General features: G+C 42.3%; 1 protein-coding gene across 4 annotated transcripts in view; it reads left to right on the plus strand.

Moving 5' to 3' along the window:
* Positions 1 to 9,484: 9,484 nt before the first annotated feature.
* Positions 9,485 to 19,417, plus strand: part of Rtn3 (reticulon 3) — a 56,553-nt gene continuing 46,620 nt past the window's right edge. For 2 of the 4 annotated variants that reach the window (XM_032896441.1, XM_032896443.1), the window contains exon 1: positions 9,540 to 9,885. In XM_032896441.1, coding sequence (XP_032752332.1) covers positions 9,741 to 9,885 — 145 coding nt within the window. In that variant the 5' untranslated portion in view covers positions 9,540 to 9,740. Of the gene's footprint in view, positions 9,886 to 19,417 lie in introns of all 4 variants that reach the window. The other 2 variants (XM_032896442.1, XM_032896440.1) reach the window with 2 other exon arrangements.

The raw sequence follows: 19,417 nt of genomic DNA on the forward strand, positions 1-19,417 counted from the left end.
ATGTACAGGACCTGGGTCACACCCTGACAGGCTCTCTGATCTCTTCCAGCCCCAGTAAGTCTTAGTCAGTTGATTCTGTGTTCTTTGGTGTCCCTGACTGCTCTGATTCCTCTGATCCTTCCTCCCCCTCCTCCACAGGACCCCCAAAGCTCCACTTACGGTTTGGCTGTGGGACTCTGCATCTGTTCCCCATCAGTTACTGGATGAAGTCTCTCTGGTCTCTCTGATGATGTTTTTAGGTTCTGGTCCAGAACACTGTGCAGGCAGAACAAACTATAGGTGGAAGATTTTGTGGCTGGGTTGGTGTCCCCGTCACTCGACTTGAGGCCTTGACTAATTACAGAAGATGGCCAATTCAACTTCTGTGTCCCCCATTACTAGGAGTCTTTGCTAACATTACTCTCATAAGTTACATGGGGGTTTCCAATGCACTGGGCTTCTTCCTCACCCCCAAAATGTCCCCAATTTGGGGGCATTTTAAATTCCATTTAGGGAATTAAACCCTAAGATGTGTGGGTAGTTTTAAATTTTTAGTCATCTCTCTTCCCCACCACCTGTTCCCAACCCCATCTATCCTCTGTATTTTTCTTTTTAATTGGGGGCTGGGGGTAGAGGGGTGTGTGTGTGTGTGTGTGTGTGCGCGTGTGTGTGTGTGTGCGTGTGCGTGCGTGTGCGTGCGCGAGCGTACGTTCCACAGTACAGATGTAGAAGTCAGAGGGCAACTTTTCAGTTGATTCTCCTACCTTTCTAAGATTTACTTTAAACTGTTATAAATCCGTGAGTATATGCACATGAGGGCGAGTTGCCCATAGAGGCCAGAGGCATGGGATTTCTTGGAGCTGGAGCTTTAGGTATTCGTGAGCCCCCCACGTGGATGCTGGGAACTGAACTTGGGACCTCTGCAAGAGCAGCAAGCTCTCTTAACTGCTAAGCCACTTTCCTAGCCCCTCCACCTTGTTTTTAAGGCAGGATCTCTTGTGTCTGGCACTCAGTGCGTACAAAAGCTTCCAGAAGACTGCCCTATCTCTACCTCCCATCTTGCTGTAGGAATGCTGAGAAAGCCCCCACTATATCTATATATTGCATATATATTTTTGGTAGTATATATAATAGATTTTTTTTAAATGTGAGTTGGGTTGTCAGGCACACAGAGCAAGTGCTTTTAGCTTCAGAGCCATCTTGCTGGCTCCTACACTTTTTCTCCCAGTATATTCTTACCATCAGATTTGCGTTTTACATTTCTTTCTTTTTTTACTTTTTTTTAAAAAATCATTTATTTGTTTATTGTTTTTTTTTGAAACAAGGTTTCTCTGTGTATCCTCAGCTATCCTGATGGGAAAACACCATCAAACATGCTTCTCCTTGGCAAAAGTTGTTTTGTAAGCTGTGATTGTATCTAGGATTGTTTTGTAAGCCAATCCTAAAATCTACCAATAATTTGTACCATGTTGTTTCAAAAGTCAAAATCTTCCAAGTGTGAGAAAGGCCAATATACTTGTATTGGCCTCAGTGCTGTCCTATTTGCACAGATCCAATACTAACACTTAGTGTTCACTTCCTGTCAGGATATATTTCAGTGCATTTTTATTGGAAGCTCTTAAAATCAAACAGGGTATTGTGTTCTGTAGCAAAAACTATGTATGTAATATTAGAAGAAGCAGAAAGTTCTCGAGCAGTTAGTGTAACATACACCTCCCTCATTCATTAATACAACCTTTGTAGTTTCTACTTACTGCCTGTTTCAGGCACTGATGCTAAGGTTATTGTATTCAAAACAAAGTTCTCCATTTGGAATTCACATCACAATGGGAAGAAAAAAATGAAATGTTGCTGACCTAGTGGCACCCACCTATCATTCCGGCAACCGCTTGGGAGGCAGCAGCAGTCAGATCCCTGTGAGTTCAAGGCCAGCCTTGTCTTCACATTGAGTTCCAGGACAGCCAGAACTACATAGAGAGACCTTGTCTGAAAGAGAAATAAAAAACAGCCAAAGTTCAAAATATCGATTCTCATTATAGCCTGCCTTCAGTCTTCTCACTTAGGACTGAGGCACATGAGTGTGTGTGTGTGTGTGTGTGTGTAACAAGGTGACAGGTTACATGTAGACACTTTGGAGTAATTAAGGCCATGGATCTGTAGCCTGACTGACTGGCATTACATTTTGGCACTGATGTTCACTAAGCTGCACAAACTCAGGTAAGTTAAGCAATCTCTCTGAATCTGTTTCATCAGTTACAAACTAATTCTCTTGCCGACAGAGTTTTGGACTAAATGTGTTTGTCCCTGATGACTGCTTTATGGTTAGCCTGGAACTAGTGATTATATTCATTCTGGAAAAGCAAAGCAAAGTCATAAATACTCAAGGTACTATGTTATGAAGCATAAAAATAGCCAAATTGTTGTTCAAAATGACATCCACTCTGACTCAGATTCCAAAGCTTTCCCAAAACAGGATAATGGTTATGTTTCGGGCACCATGAGAGGCAGTAATGCTGCATTGGACACATTCCTGTGTTCCATAGACTCAGGCCTGTGAGGTAGACCTAAGTATCATTCTCTATTGATGAGACACGTGACAGCACTTGGCCTCTCAGCACCTTCTTATAGGACTAATGGCTAAGCAACTTCAAAATAATAGACTACTACCTGCCTTGAAATCATCTTTTAAGAAACCCACCTAGATTTGACAGAACTCAGTGGTAAAACACTTGCCTACCCTTGCTCAAAGCCCTAGTTTGGATCTCATTTTGGAACACAAAAATAAATACCTATTCTGGGATCAAGATAGATAGCTTAGTGGTAGAACACATGCCTAACATTCAGCAGACCCTGGGTTTAATTCCCAAGCACCACAAATGGACAGTGACAGAGAGCAGGGAGGTGGCTCAGCTGGCAAAAGCACTTGCTTCAAAAGACTAATGACTTGAGTTCAAATGAAACCCAGGGACCCACATAAAAAGTTGCATGGAGTAGCTCAGACCTTGTAATCCCAGCACTCCTATAGAATGATGGGAGGCAGAGAGAGGAGAACACACAGCAGCCGACTGGGAGTAGCTAGCAAAGGGTCAGGAACATTAAGCATGATCACACCTCAAAACAAAATGGAAAGTAAGAACAGACTCCCAGAAATTATCTATCTACATAGGAGAGCCATGGCCTTCATGTGCCCACACTGTTATATATACACACCATAAACACATATAAAATACATAATAAAAATTAAAAAATAATTTTAAAAAGAATAAAAGATAGCACACAGAAGGAAGGCATAGACATTATGGAAGGTTATAGTCAGCCTGACCGACTTAGCAAGTTTCAGGCCAATCAGAGCTGAGCTGTCTAAATAACAATAATGACATGAACAATAAATGTTGAGCAGTAGAATCCAGCATGGTAATGTAGTCAGAGTTTAAGGTTGTATTGCTCCATTATTAGTAGTTCAGCAAACAGTATAGCCATCAAACATTTCAAAAAGAATCTAGAGAGTATTCTAAATGAGTGCATTGTGCACAGCAGTGCATATAACACAATATCCATTGTGTTAAAAAGGGTGTGGGCCATGTGTGGTGGTGCATGCCTTTAATTTCAGCGAGGAAGCTGAAGGAGTATATCTGTGAATTGGAGATGGCTCAGTGGTTAAGAGCACTTACAGCTCTTCTAGAGGTCCCAAGCTTGGTTCCCAGCATCGCTCATGTGACTCCAGCCCCACCAGCAACAATGCCTCTGGCCTCTGAGGGCCCCCTGTACTCACATGCCAATGCCCCTCCCCCCCAATGTATATATACTTTAATAAAAATGCTTTTGTAAACTAGGCATAGTGGTACACACTTTAATTCCAGCACTTGGGAGACAAAGGCAGGTGGATCTCTGAGTTCGAGGCAAGCCTGGTCTTACATACTGAATTCCAGGATAGCCAAAGACCTGTCCTGAGAAAGCAAACAAAAAGAAAAGAGAAAATGCTTGTTTAAAGGTAGATGTACATAAAGATTGTTAGACTAGAAGATTTTAACCATGGTTACCTGTCTGTGTGTAGCAATGTGGAGGCAGAGGTTAGTGATGAATGAAACTTTACAATAGTCATATACCACATAACATTTTGGTCAACAACAGCAGAAAACCTCTTATTATTGAGTGATGTGGGCATTCTGGAACAAACCCTCTCACTCACATGGTTATGCTAATGCTGGAGGCCTGTCAATCATGTGAAAAGATTGTACATCTGAGTGTGTATAGCTAATGATGCCTGGCCCTAGCAAGCAGCATGCTGCTGACCCATGTACTTACTGTGTTTTAACATTATTTCAGTTTTATTGAAACTCTATTTATAAAATGAAAGCAGTCCACATGTGACACAGGAAGCGGCTTTGCATATCTTGTGTTCACTGAATCATTTGATTGCATCAGAAACCACATGGACTATTCCATGGAGATTCCTGAAAATGCACTCTCTAATGTTCCCACAAGAATGAAATTTCCTAATGCCATTCTCACAGCACATCCCCATTATCAAACAACTCACGAGCGTCTCTATTTTTCAGTTCTGGGGATAAACTCCAGAACTCAGCTATATTCATAGTTGGTTTTTTGATTTGGTTTGGTTTTTTTGTTGTTGTTGTTGTTGTTGTTGTTTTTGTTATGTTTTGTTTTGTTTTTTTAGGACAGGTAGGATTTGGAGAGAGGGTTTTTCTGTGTAGCCTTGGCTGTCCTGGAATTCACTATATAGACCAGATATTGGTCTTCTGAGTGCTGGGATTAAAAGTATACATTACCACCCTGATCCACGGTTTTTAATATACATGTGCATATATATGTATATATTAATGACAGGTAGATATTTATAACCTAGCCTGATATCACAGACCTGTAATTCCTGATTTTCAAGAGGCTGAGGCAGGAGGATAGAGAATTTGAGGCCAGCTTGAGCAACATAGTTAAGACTCTGTCTCAACACACATAGAGACATAAAAATTGAAAGTAATAAGGACTGTGGAGGTGTATGACTTTTATCCCAGCACTTGGAGGCAGAGGCAGGCAGATATCCAAGTTTGAGGTCAGCCTGGTCTACAGAGTGAGTTACAGAACAGCCAGGCCTACACAAAGAAACCCTGTCTCAAAAGAACGAACACCAAAACCAAACCAAACCAAAATAGGGCTGTGGAAATGGCTTAGTGGTAGAGTGTCTAACACATAAGGGGCCCTGGGTTCAATTCCTAGTACCAAAAGAAACAAAACAAACATGTGGGATGTGGAGAAGGAGAAACTTATATGCACACGGTATAGGTGCAGCTTAGGACAGGAAAATGGAAAAATAACATGAAGTAACTTCAGAATTCTCCAAGCAGGGCCGTCACATGACCCCGCCACCCCATGCAGGGCATACACCTGATGAAAAGAAAACTGTTACATCTTAGATGCCCTTACTGTCTTTCGTTCTCTTTGAGACAGGGTCTCAGAATATTGTTTAGGCTGCCCTCAAATTCTCCATTCTCCTGTCTCAGCCTCTTGAGGCAGGAGTATGTCGTGACTTCTGGCTTTCCATGTCTCCTTCAGCATCATGCATAGTAGCTAGGATACAAACAGCCTCTGTGTCCGTCGATGAATGAATAGATAAGGAAATGGGATATATATGCACAGTAGACTTCTGGAATAAAAGAATGAAATCTTGTCATTTGCAGCCACAACTGGCAGTCATTATGTTGAGTAAAATCAGTCACAGAAAAGACAAATACCACACAATCACCTTTTATAAATTGTTATTCAGCTATAGAGATGGCTCATGGTTAAGAGCATATTCTGTTCTTACAGAGGACCTACATTTAATTCTCAGCACACACAGGGCAGCTCAAAACTACCTGCTACTCCATTTTCAGAGGATTCGATGCTCTCTGGCCTCTAAAGGCTGCTGTGGGCTCGTGATATTATGTATGAACTCACAGAAGGGCATACATACACATGAAAATAAACGTATTTTTTTAGTCTCTGACCTGGGCAAGATGGTGTGGGCCTGTAATTCTACTACTTGGGAGTTGGAGCGAGGCAGGAGGATGGGGCACCAAAGGCCAGCCTGAGCCCCATAGCAAAGCTGAGACATGGCTCAGTGATAGAGCATTTGCCCAGCAGACATGAAGCCTGGGTTCAGTGCCCACTATAGCAATAATAAGAATGTTCAGAGGTGCGAGTGTGATAGCATTTGCCTTTAATCCCAGAAAAAAGAAAGCAAAGGCAGGTGGAGCTCTAAATTCAAAGCTAGCCATTCTGAGGCATTCCCCACCCAAAAACTTTTTACTGAACTCTTGTTAGTCCTCAAATAAGGCCTCAAGCCCCCTTCCCCTCCTCCTACTTCAACTGCCAAGATGCTGGGATTACAGGCACGTGTGCCACATCTGCTATCTTAGGATATCCAGCACAACTGACCCCTTGTCAACTTGACACACACATCACTGGAGTGTCAACCTCTCCTTTCTTCCCCAAGGTCACACATTAATATAGACAACACAGTATGAAACATTTTACAAACTTAAAGTCACACAGCCTTTCAAATTCACACTTTAAAAAATTTCAGTCTTTTAAAAAAAAAAAAAATACCTGGTGGGCTGGAGAGATGGCTCAGAGGTTAAGAGCACTGACTGCTCTTCCAGAGGTCCTGAGTTCAATTCCCAGCAACCACATGGTGGCTCACAACCGTCTGTCATGGGATCTGATGCCCTCTTCTGGTGTGTCTGAAGACAGCGACAGTGTACTTACATATAATAAATCTTTTAAAATATAATACCCAGTTTCTTTTAAAATCCAAATTCTCTGTAAAACTCTAAAATTTCTTTTTAAAAAAAAGTTTAAATTCCAACTGTGAGCTCCTGTAACTTCAAAAATAAGCACTTTCGTACTTCCGGAGGGAAGAACTAAGTATAGCACACTCTGAACAAAGCAAAGCAAACTCCCACTGTGAATAACTCAACAGCCAATGTCTAGGACCCACTCACCATCCTCTGGGCTCCTCCAAAGGGCTTGGGTCACTTCTCCAGCTCCACCCTCTCCCAGGCTCCTGCAGGCTCCACTCCACACCTGCTGTTTCTTGGTGGCCATCCCAAGATGGCCACCAAGTACATCTCCAAAATGTACTTCTACCAATAACTTCTCTTGGGCTCTCTTCAGGGACTCCAGCCCTGCCACATAGTACCAAGCCTCAGCTGCTCTCCATGACCCCTTCAAAAACCAGTGCCACCTAGGTGACTCTTATCCTACCAAGTTCAGCTGACAATGAAGTATAACTTTGGCCATTTCTGGAACATAGCTTCTCTGTGCTGACCCCGAGGAAACACTTCCAGAAGACTTTACCTCAGTGATTTGGTCTTGTCTCCCTCCACCCCCTTTTGGTTTTTCAAGACAGGGTTTCTTTGTGTAGACTTGGTTTCATTCTGTGGACAGGGCTGACCTCAAACTCAGAGATACACCTGTTTTGACCTCTGGAGTGCTGGAATTAAAGGCCTGTGCCACAGTGTCTTAACCTGGTCTTTTCTTAATCACATCTGATTCTTTTGATCCACTGTCCCAGCAAAGCAAAGGTTTTACTTTGGTGATCCTGGTGTCTGGTTAATCACGGCCAATTCTTCAGCCCCGACTGACCAGACACCACAGATTCTTTACACACAAAGCCTGGTCGTCTTTGCTTCCCTCTGAAACTTAACAAGCCAGGCCTCTGTCATCTGCACTGCTCTCAACATTTTTACCTTCCAAGCTCCTACAGAATATCCCACTGAGCTCTTCACAATCAATGGCTTTTCTAGCTCAAAGTTCCAAAGTCCTTCAACAATCCCCAAAACATTATCCACACCCCACTACACTGGTACAACTTCGTTTATTAGGGTTCCTATTGCTGCATCAAAACATTATGATAAAAAAAAAAAAACCAAGTTGGGAAGGAAAAGATTTATCCTACTTACACACTTCTGAAAGAAGTCAGAACTGGAACTCAAACGGGACAGCACCTTGGAGGCAGGAGCTGATGGAGAGGGCTGCTTACTGGCTTGCTCTCTTACTTGTTCAGCCTGCTCTCTGAGAGAACCCAGGATCTTTAGCCCAGGGATGCCCCACCCACAATGGGCTGGGGCCTCTCCCATTGATCACTAATTAAGAAAATGTCCTATAGGCTGGCTTACAGCCTAATCTTATGGAGTCATTTTCTTAAGGTTCCCTCCTCTCAGGTGACTTTAGCTTGTGTCAGGGTAACATAGAACTATCCAGCATGCCTGTCTATAACAGAGACTTTAAGAAAAAATACCTAAGCATTCACCAAAATAAGCAATTGGATTCCTGATCGCACTGCCATCTTTCTCTGGCACTCAACGGCATCGGGGACAGTTTGCTGCACTGTCAACGGATGCCTGCCACTGAATGACAGTAAGATATTTTCCAGAGTCGTTTTGGGGAATATTCTGGGCTGTTTTCAAAACATTGCAACAACCAGGAGGCTATCTGAGCTTTATTTGCCCTTAAAACACTGTCTAGGACAGACAAGGTCCACAGCTTGTTCCCATCTGCAGCAGCCAGCTTGCTGAGGCCCCTCCATGAGTTAGCATCTTTACAGAATTTGCTGAATCTGCTGTTGCACTTGGGGTCATCGATTACTGCTTAGCAACATCAAATCCCACAGCTTTGATGATCATTATTGTGTACTTTTAAATTGTTTTGAGCAGATATAGGGAGGCTTTGAATTTATTTTCCAGAAGAAAATAGATGAACAAAATTTGGCCAGTTTCAAATGTCTTTTTTTAGGGACTCATCCTAGGACATGTATAAAATTCAGCATTATTAGTATCTGTGCCTCATTTTTAATACCTCATTTGATGCCCACTCCACTCCCCCAGACACCAGTCACAACCAAGATGTTATCTCCTGGTTTTCCTTTCCTCGGCAGCTTTTTACCCCCAAAGTATGTCTTTTGTAGCTCAGATCCTATTCAGAGAAAAGGCAACCTGAAGCCTTCTTTGGGAAGAAAAACAAGATAAAAATATGAAGCTAATTCTGTGACTGCATTGCAATGTGATTGGAATGAGTAATAGTTTCTCATTCTGTTTAGCATCTTTCTCCACCTATCAAACATAGGACTGTGCCATGTCTGCCTCGGTGAGGCGATATTACGACACAACCAGATAATTAGAAAAGAACATTACAGAGGGGTCTCTAGACATTATTCAAGGCTTTCACTTTCTTTGAAGTCGCAGGCTAGTATGCATCAGACAAAGACATCAATTAGAATTTATAAGAAATTATTTGCATTTTATAAAGGCACAAAGAAACAAGTTGGGGGTAGGGAGACTGGGCACGGTTAATCTGTAGCAAGGGCTGCAGTGGCGTGCGGGTTCTAGTGCTTAGCCACGCCCCTTACGTCAGTTTTTTTTTCCTCCACCCCCCCACCCCCAGAGGCCTGCCCCACCCGCGGGCCCAGTCACACTGCGTCCTTTCCTGCGGGAGCGCAGAGGGACAGTTCTTGCGCCTGCGCATTGCGTCGCTGCGCGCCTCCCAGGCCGCCGCCCGCGCGTCCTTAGGCTCTTTATGCGCATGCGCGCCCGTACTCTTCTCCCTGCGGAGCACGGCTGAGTCAGTCAGTCTGTCGGAGTCAGTCTTCCGAACAGGCTACGCCGGCTACTTCGGAGAACTAGCTGCTGGATTATTCTGTGTCCCCTCCCACTCTCCCGCCCCAAGTCTCTCTTCACCCTTCTCCCGCCCTTGCTCGTGCAGCCATGGCGGAGTCATCGGCGGCCACTCAGTCTCCGTCAGTCTCCTCGTCGTCCTCCGGGGCCGAGCCGTCAGCGCTTGGCGGCGGCGGCGGGAGCCCTGGAGCCTGCCCCGCCCTGGGGGCGAAGAGCTGCGGCTCCTCCTGTGCGGGTGAGGCGCGCGGGGGGCTCAGTCCCTGGGGAGCGCGAGCGACTAGGTCTCTAGGAAGGGGCGAACGACCTACCGCGGCCGCGGGCGGCTTCAGCCTCTTGGCGGGCATTTGAGGAACAGGCAAAGGGGGAGGGGAGCGAAGGACCGAGCCGCGGTGAGGAAATAACGGGGTGTGAAGAAAACAGGTTGGGGGTGGGGTGGTGAACTAGAGTGGGCGTTGACACTGACCCCCTGTAAGAGAGGACACCGCAGTGGGGTGAAAACGGGGAAAGGCTAGGTGCACGGAATGGATCGAGTTCTGGAGGCCCGAGAGCCTTAGGGTGGGACGGGGGTGGGGGCGACTTAGAGAAGGATTAGCGAGCTTCAGAGGATTGTGACAGGTGGGTCGCAGGAGAAATGAAGTCGTTAGGATTTTGAGAGGGGTGGTGGTGAAAGAGGTGGTGTTGCAGGTTTGCAAACTGGTTGACACAATCTTAAATGGGTGATAGCCTTCCAAAAAAAAATTTTTTTTTTTGTTCGCCAGAAGGATCAGGAAGTTCTATTACTGTTTTTGGCTAAATTGAATACCAGGTTTTTTTTTTTTTTTTTTTCTGAAACTCTGAGGTAGATATATGCGTGATGAGAATAGCATGGGAAGATTTGGGAGGGAGCTGCTGATAGTCCAAGATGGATCCTTGGCTGCATCTGCAGCACAGCCGGCTCTTCACCGGTGCATCGTGGGGGTGGGGACACGCGATCAGTTGCTATATTCTAGAAGATAATAAATACAGTCATGCCAAGCCATCACCATCACCATGTTTTGATTTCTTGTTTTCGATGGCATATTCTTAATAGCAGTATAACAAAGGGGAACGTTTGCTGCAAGGAAAAGAAAATTCAGACAAAGCCTGGGTTGGTTGAACCCCCTTCTCCCTTGTGTGTGAAAGGACTAGGAGGGACGCTGCCGGCCTCCTTTAGTTTCTTTTGTATACATGTCTGCCTGCTGGTGGGAGCTGACTGGCAAGCTCCCCTCAGATCAGAGAGATCTGCACTGCAGATGCCTCCTTGAGGAAAAATATGCACCGCTGGCAGGTGGTGGTTCTAAAAGAAACTGAGTCTTTGGTAAAAATAAAAAATAAAAAATAAAAAAAAAATTCGGTTTGTCAAAGGAAGGATTTTGAGAGGTTTAGAAAATGCTTTGTTGACTCCAGCGCACATATGAATTGTGAGCATAATATCCCTGATCTTAGCATCAAATATATTCTCTTATGTTTCCTAATACTGACCTTCCACTTGTCTGAGAGCTTTGGTGCCCTGCAGAATTCTCTGGTGTGGTTATGGCCATTTGGATAAATGGTATGGGGGGAAGCTTTCTGCAGATAAAAAAGGAATGAGGCAGCGTATTTGGAACCCTGGTTCTGTTTAAACCACTAGCATTTCTCTTCCAAATTTTTGTGTTCTGGGCTAATTTCCAGATGAACAATGGCTTTTCTATAACTTAGCGACTTGATCCCCTGGCTTTAATCACTGCTTACTGTTTGATCAGCCTAGTCCTAATTTCCAAATTTCTGATAAAAATCTAGGTTTCAGAAGTTGGCCTTTTGTGCTGAAGAGCAAATGTTAAATATTGAAGATCTGGTCTAGCTAGCATTAGGGAATTAAAAATTTTAGCTCTAATTGTGATCAAATGGTGGGAAAAAAATTAATACGAAGTAGCCCAGGTTGGCCTTGAATGCAAGATGACTCTGCCTCAGCCTCCATGGGAACTACAGGTGCATGCCACCACACCTATCAAGAATCAACATTTTTACCCTTTTAATGCACTGTCATAAGGGATTGGCTCCCTTGGTACACCAGAGGAATGCAAGTATATACTGCCACCCTGTGAATTTTATATTAGCTGTACTGATATACTAACATGCAGTATTTTTGTTTAGCTTGTGTTTCTGATATCATTCACTCATGTCACATGCCACATTGTCATAGTTTTACTATTGCCATTTCCCTGTGTTTTATAAATACAGAGTCTCCTTCTGGAACTCATTAACATATCCCAGCAGGCTTTGAACTTTCTTCTGTCTCATCATCTCAAATCCTGGGATAATAGGTGTGAGACACTATGCCAAGCTACCTTGCTTGTTTTGTTGTTGTTTTTTAACATACCTCTTTGTTTGTTTTGATTTTTTGGCTTTGTTTTTTTGAGACAAAACCAAAACAAACAAAAAGGAAGCCCATTGTAGCAGTGGCTGTCCTAAAACTGGCTCTGTGGACCTGGTTGGCCTGGAACTCAGAGATCCATATGCCTTCTGAGTGCTGGGATTAAAGGAATGTGCTGCCGCCACCACCACCACCACCACCGCCGATTTTTAAAATACCCCTTTATGGTAGTGAGAAAGATGCTAAAATGAGGCATTTTGACAACACTGAAATTTATATCTTGAAATAGTATTCTGAGTAGATACAATTGCTTTGCACTTCCCTAACAGTATAAATCGCCTAGTATGACCCATTTTTCTTAATTTTTGTCTAGAATTGCTTCTGTGACATCAACTGTAGACATTTTGTCACTATTGACTCTTAGTGAGGGTTTTGGTTTTGTTTTCCTTGTCTTGTAGTGCTATATAGATGGAACCTAGGGCCGTGCTGCTGCTAGGTAAACCTCTTGAGACACATCCCTAGCCCACTATTGGCACTTAAAGCAAGAGTCTATCTGTAACTACAGAAGTACTCAATACGTTTCTGTTGAATGAATCATCAGGTTTACAAGCTGGAAAGGAATACCTGAAATACACACACAACGAGTGTCCTATCATAAACTACTGCCCATTGTTAATTAACTGATATCAAAGAGCAGTAGTTCAGTAGCGCCAGTGGAGTCTTGTTGGTCAAGTGACTACTTGAATATAAAAGTCTATCGTATGGGGCTAACAAGATGGCCTAGTGCATAGGACTTGCAGGTGACTTAACGACCTGATTTAGAGCCCATGGGCCCACGTGATTTGTGGGGAAACTGACTCCCATGTTGCTCTGACTGCCATGATATACATGTTAGTGTGTGTGTGTGTGTATGTATATACAGTATGTCTGTGTACCATGTGTGTGTCTAGTGTCCTTACAGGTCACACTTCAGGTTGCTGATGGTCAGGGACTGGATTCATAGACAATTATAGACCATGTAGGTACCAGGACTAGAACCCAGTCCTCTGGAAAAACATCCTGTGCTCTTAATTGATGGCCTATCTCTCCAGCACTATGTTTGAATTTTAAATATGGTTTTCATATTTATAACATTGAAATTTCACAATTTGCTAAAGGCTAACTACTTTTATGAAAACCATAATGTCAAAATAAAGCTACATTTCACTTCATGAAACTTGCTCAAACAATGGCATGGGTAATTGAAAAATATTTTGCTGTAACTATTTCTTTTGTTTCTCTCCAAACTTAGTTCTGTGTTCTATTCATGGTATCATTCCATGCTTTGTTCTAATAGCCAGTCAAACATTAACTATGTAATTTGGATTTACAGTATTAACCCTTAAATTATAAGGATCCTAACCACTTGTTTATATTAATGTCAATATCATATTCATTCCTGATTATTCATGGTAGCATCATACATTTACCAACAAACAATATGAGTGCCAAAAATGACCTGACTTCAATTCTGGTTTATCCCTTTTTAATTAATTTATTAAATTTTACTTATTTAAGACAGGGGTCTTCACTGTATAGCCTTGGCTGGCCTGGAACTCACTATGTAGATTAGACCAGTCTTGAACTTGCAGACTGCCTCTGCCTGCCTCTGCCTGCCTCCCCTCTGGAGTGCTAGGATTAAAGGCATGTGCCTTTTGGGTTTCTCTCTTTTCAATGGTTCTTTTATGTGCATTGGGGTTTTGCCTTTGTGTATGTCTGTAGAGGCTGTTTGATCCCCTGACACTGGAATTACAGATGGTTACGAGCTGCCATGTTGGTTCTGAGAATTGAACCTAGGCCTGCTGGAAGAGCCACCAGTGCTCTTAACCACTGAGCCATCTCTCCAGCCCTTGGGTTTATCTCTTTAATAATTGCTGTTCTTGTACAAATCCTGGGCTTTAGTTTCCCACTTCATAAAAATGATAATAGTTGGTATGAGGATTAAGCACACAGAAAGCACATACTTTGCCTATAGTATGTTAGCAAATAGTGATTAATGTGGAGGGATAAATACACATCAGCTGTGTGAATAGATGCTTTTGCTTTGTGTCCTTGAAAGCAAACTACTTCAAACTACTTCAAAAAAAAAAATCTATTAACAGTACCTAATACTTGATGCATCTGACAGTTAACAAATTATCTGCACATAGAATAGTAATTGAATTACAAGTGAAAAATCCTAATCTTCCTTAACAATAAAAGAAAATTATTGTTTTTGCCACTAGTACTGAAGTGTGAGTGCAGGGCCTGGCCTATACTACACATGCAGTCCACCAGTGAGCTATGTATTCACAGCCACTTTTGTAAATACATATTTAAAAAATTGTAATTATGTGTATGTGTGTAGCTATGTGTATATACAAGTGCAGGTTCCTACAGAAGCCAGAGGTGTCAGATTCCCCTTGGAACTAGAATTACAGGTGGTCGTGAGCCATCCAGTGTGAATTTTGGGAATTGTACTCTAGTCCTCTGCAAAGGCTGTGTCCTCTTACTGCTGAGCCATCTCTCCAGACCTCTATCCATTTAAAAAAAAAAAAAAGTTTTAATAACTCTAGGCTTGGTGGTGCTCATTGTTAACCCCAGCACTTAGAAGATAGAGATAGACAGTTCTCTGAGTTCAAAGTTAACTTGATCTACATATCAGGTTCCATAAAACTATGTTGAGAAACTATATCAAAAACTAAAAAAGCAAGGAGGGGGACTTGGCATAGCATTCTGGCCATAGTAAATACAGTTATGATACATTATAAAATGCTTGGCACAGCAGATGGTTTAAGAGATAGCAAGAATAGTCATATCAGAATAGTCTAGAAATACCTGACTTGATGTGGGTTTTTTCGTTTTTCAAGACAGGGTTTTCTATGTAGCCCTGACTGTTCTGGGACTTGCTCCTTAGATTAGTCTGGCCCTAGAACTTAGATTTATCTGTCTCTGCTGCCCAAGTAATGGAATTAAAGACATGAGCCACCCTGCCCAGCGACTTGATTTTATTTATGGATGCACCTTAACTCTAACTTGGAGTCACCAATGATTATTTACATAGTTTAGGGTAAGAATTTTAGTGGTTTTATTTTGTTGCTGTTCATTTATTCTTTGCATTGCTTTTGTGTTGAAACCCTTTTTGCCTTTTAGTATTTTAGAGATGGTCTGAAAATAGTGGCAAGAACAGTGCTGTTTTATTAAATTCATCTGTGAGGAAATTGTTCCTCACAATACGCCAGTCACCTGTTCTACTCAGGTGACTGTTGCAAGCGCTTGTAAGGTGAAGTTTGGTGATGAATGAATTAGTGACGTGTCACGAAAGGAAAGAGGAAATTAAGTTTATCGGTTTTGTTTGAGCCAAGCATTATTTCTCCTGAAAGACACTTCTCTTTAAGGTAGTGATAGTCCTAGAATTGAGCATTGCTTAGTTCTTGGCAGACAAATAAGTTTTGTGTCAGTGACTGTGTGTGCAGTGATCCTGTGTACCAGTGCGTTTTGTCTTCGTTTTGTCTTCAACTTTTAGGGTGAAGGATAAATTTAACCTCCTAAACTTTACACACCTTTGAAAAACAAAAAGGATAGAGTGTTTGTCTGGCATGTGCTAATCCCCTTAAAAACAAACAAACAAAAAACACCTTTCTGGATAGCAGAGGTGAGCATATCTTTAATCCTAGTACTTGGGAGGCAAAGGTGAGGACAAGGCCAGCCAGGGCTATCTATATATTAAGACCTTGTTTCAAGAAAAGAAAGGATGTTGCCTTACTTTTATTCTATAACAATTATTGAGTATAAATCTACAGTTGTTTCAATTATGGCTTATTGTAGATGTTTTGAAAGATATGAACATGCTAACTGTGCTTAAGTTATAACACTATTGCTTCTGATTGCATCATGGAAGTCTTTTCACTGTGTATCTGTGATTTACGGAAGCCATATGGCTGTCCTACAGCAGCTCCAGAGAGAACCTCTGCTGCTGCTGCTGCTGTGGCCATCATCTCACTGTGTACTCCTGGCTGTACTCTATATAGACCAGGCTGGCCTTGAACTCATAGATACCACCTGCCTTTGCCTCCCAAGTACCACCCCAACATAATTGCTATGTAAGATTTTTCACTCAGGGAAGGTTAATCATTAGCGGGTGGGCCACCTTAATGGTATTTTTGGTTGTTGTTGGTTTTTGTTTTTAATTTCAAAGAATATTCTTACCTCCTTTCTGAAATCAACTGACTTGCTACTTCCTGTAAAAACATCTTCATAACATAACCAGTGGAGATACATGTGGGCTCTTGGCATTGTCACTGGCAGTTTGCCCTTCAGGATACATGGAAGGGTATTCTGGAAAACTTTTTTTTAGATTTTTTGTTTATTTGTTTGAGTATACTGTAACTATATTCAGACACACCAGAATATAGCATTACATCCCATTACAGATGGTTGTGAGCCACCATGTGGTTGCTGGTAACAGCTACTAGTGCTCTTCACTGCTGAGCCATCTCTCCAGGCCTCTGGAAAATTTCTTAAGCAAAATTAATACATAACCTCTTTGTTCTGTTATGGCAGAGTGTTTCAACAATGAGAATTGATTTGGTTCACATTTAAGGTAGAAAACTTGATAATGGTGGTCTTTACCCAACTGGAAATTGAATCTAGAGCTCAGTGAGTACTAAGCAGAGATACTGCCACTGAGCTACGGCTCCCTCTCTTTGTACATCTTATTTTTAGTCAAGGTCTCACCAAGTTTCCTAGGCTGTTCTTGAACTCACTTGTGGCAGAGGCTGTTCTCAGACCTTCACTCCTCAAACAGCTAAGATTACAGGTATGTGCCAACCAGGGTTGGCTAGTAATTCTAATACATTAACATTTGCCTACTGTTTAAGTCATGCCCACATATAATAAATCAACAGCAGAGCATATTAAGGCTCTTTGTAAGGGACTTTAGGAGACAGGAAGACAGAAACAATATAGGCTGTTCCTTTGGGGGCTATTTTCAATAGAAGAAAGACTTGTATTGTTTATTGGTGAGTTAGGTAACAAGGTAGCAATACAACAGCCTAGGTGGAGACTCAGGCTCAGAGAAATTAAACCATGCCACAAATTTAGCAATAGTCAAGATGGTAGACTGGCTGGAATTAAGGAATGTAAGGCCCAGATCTCTTTCACATAAGCATATATACTGCCTCTATGGTTAGGATTTTGAAGAAGCTTCTGCTAAAAATAGTCCAGTCACACAAACAAACAAGTACAATAGTCAGTGTTAGCTACAGATAAATAAAAAGGTTAGCCTGCTAGTTTAGGGCTGGCAAAATGGATCACTAAAGATGCTTGCCACAAATCTGATGATTTGAGTTCATACCTGGGACCCACATAAAAGAAGAAAGGAACTGACTTAGGTCCTGGTACACACAAACCCCCACACCCATGTTGAGTGCCAATATGTTGTAGAAATTACCAGATCCCAACCCGGGGTTTCTACCCCGACTTACATCCCAGATAAAAGTGACACACAACCTTTGTATTTACAATAAGCCTTAGGGTAGATTATCAGAATCTACTTTCCTATTGATAACCCCAAATTATTACTTACTACTTACTATTACTTCATCTGGGCTGCTCTTAACTCCAGTTGGCCAGCCCTCAGGGCCACATTCTCTCTGACTTCTAACTATTGGCAGCTCCTTCTTCCTCCTCCTGCACCGACCTTTTTTTCCCTCCTCTGAACCCAAGCCCAGAAAACCTAAACCCTACCTATGTCTCTTCTGCCCAGCTATTGGCTGTTATCATCTTCATTTACCAATCAGAAATAACTTGGGGTCATGGTCTACATGTGGACTCTTATCTCTGGGACAGCCAGGTCCTGGGGGCCTGCACTTAACATTACAATAAATAATGAAAGACCAAACCTCAACAATAAGAGACAGATGGATGGATGCACACGTGCATGGACGGGTGGACGGGTGGATGCATGGATGGATGGATGCACACATTTATTTATGTGTATGTATATGCACACACATACATACATATTGACGGAGTTTGTTTTGTTTGCTTGGTTTTTTGTTTGTTTGTTTGTTTGTTTGTTTTCCAAAAACTCTTTGAAGACTAGGCTGGCCTCAAATTTATAGAGTTCCACCTTTCTCTGCCTCCTGAATATTGAGATTAAAGGAATGCCCACCACACCTGACAAGTAACACAGTGTTTAAGGAAAACCTGGACTGGTGAGATGACCTAACACAGTGGTTCTCAACCTTCCTAATGGTATGACCCTTTAAAACAGTTCCTCAAGTTGTGGTGACCCCCAACTATAAAATTATTTTCACTACTACTTCATAACTGTAATTCTGCTACTATTACGAATTGTAATGTATATACCTGTGTTTTGGGGTGGTCTTAGATGACCCTTATGAAAGAGTCATTGTAACTCCAGAGTGTTCTTGACCCACAGGTTGAGAGCCATTGGTTTAGCAGGTAAAGGTACTTAATACCAAACCCAGTGTCCTAGTTGGGTCCCCAGAACCCATGTGGTGGAAACAACTGACTCTTGCAAGTTGTCTAACCCTTACATGTTCTCTATTTGGATGGGGAGCAGAACTGTCCTGGAGAAACTTAGCAAACAGCCTAAGTTAAGTTAGGCATTCATCACCACTGCAAGACTTACTAGTAACTATTCCTTCAAAGGTTATGATGACCCTTCATCTCTGTGTTCTTCTTGCTCTAAACTCATCATTTCAGTCTAACCAGAAGAAAAACTGTAAGACATTCTGTAAAAATATATCAATTGGTATTCCTCAAAACTGTCAAGATCACCTTGACTCCTAATCCATGGCAGCTTCTCCTCCTCCTGCACCTTTCCTTTTTTCCCCCATGGTCTTCTGAACCCAAGCCTGGGAAACTTATAGTAATCAATGTTAGCTATAAAGCTAAATAAATAAAAAAAACCAACTTGCTACTTTAGCTGGGGAGATGACTCAGTTGGGTACAAACACAGGGACTACAGTTCAGATCCCTTAGCATTCAAGTAAAAGCTGGGTTTGATGCACATTTCTGTAACCCCAGCATTTGAGGGAAGCAACTTTGTAGACAAGCAGCTCCTGGGGTTCATTGACTGGCCAGCCTAACCAAAGTAGCAGTTCCATGAGAATGAAAAATTGTGGAGAACAGAGAAAGATACCTTATGTCTGCTTCTGCCCCCGCAGTCTTGCCTCGAACTTGCATACTTACACATATCAACACGGTACATACACACACAATTATTCAAAATCATAAAGCTGGAAAAATCTGAGAAGCTGTCATCTTCTACAAGTTAAAGGTGTGATAATGCCAGTATGTGCTGATATCCTGCATGTCTTCGTAGCTGGTGAAAGGGTCTGGGGCTGGG

This window comes from Rattus rattus, chromosome 2 (assembly GCF_011064425.1).
Source record: "Rattus rattus isolate New Zealand chromosome 2, Rrattus_CSIRO_v1, whole genome shotgun sequence".
NCBI lineage: Eukaryota > Metazoa > Chordata > Mammalia > Rodentia > Muridae > Rattus > Rattus rattus.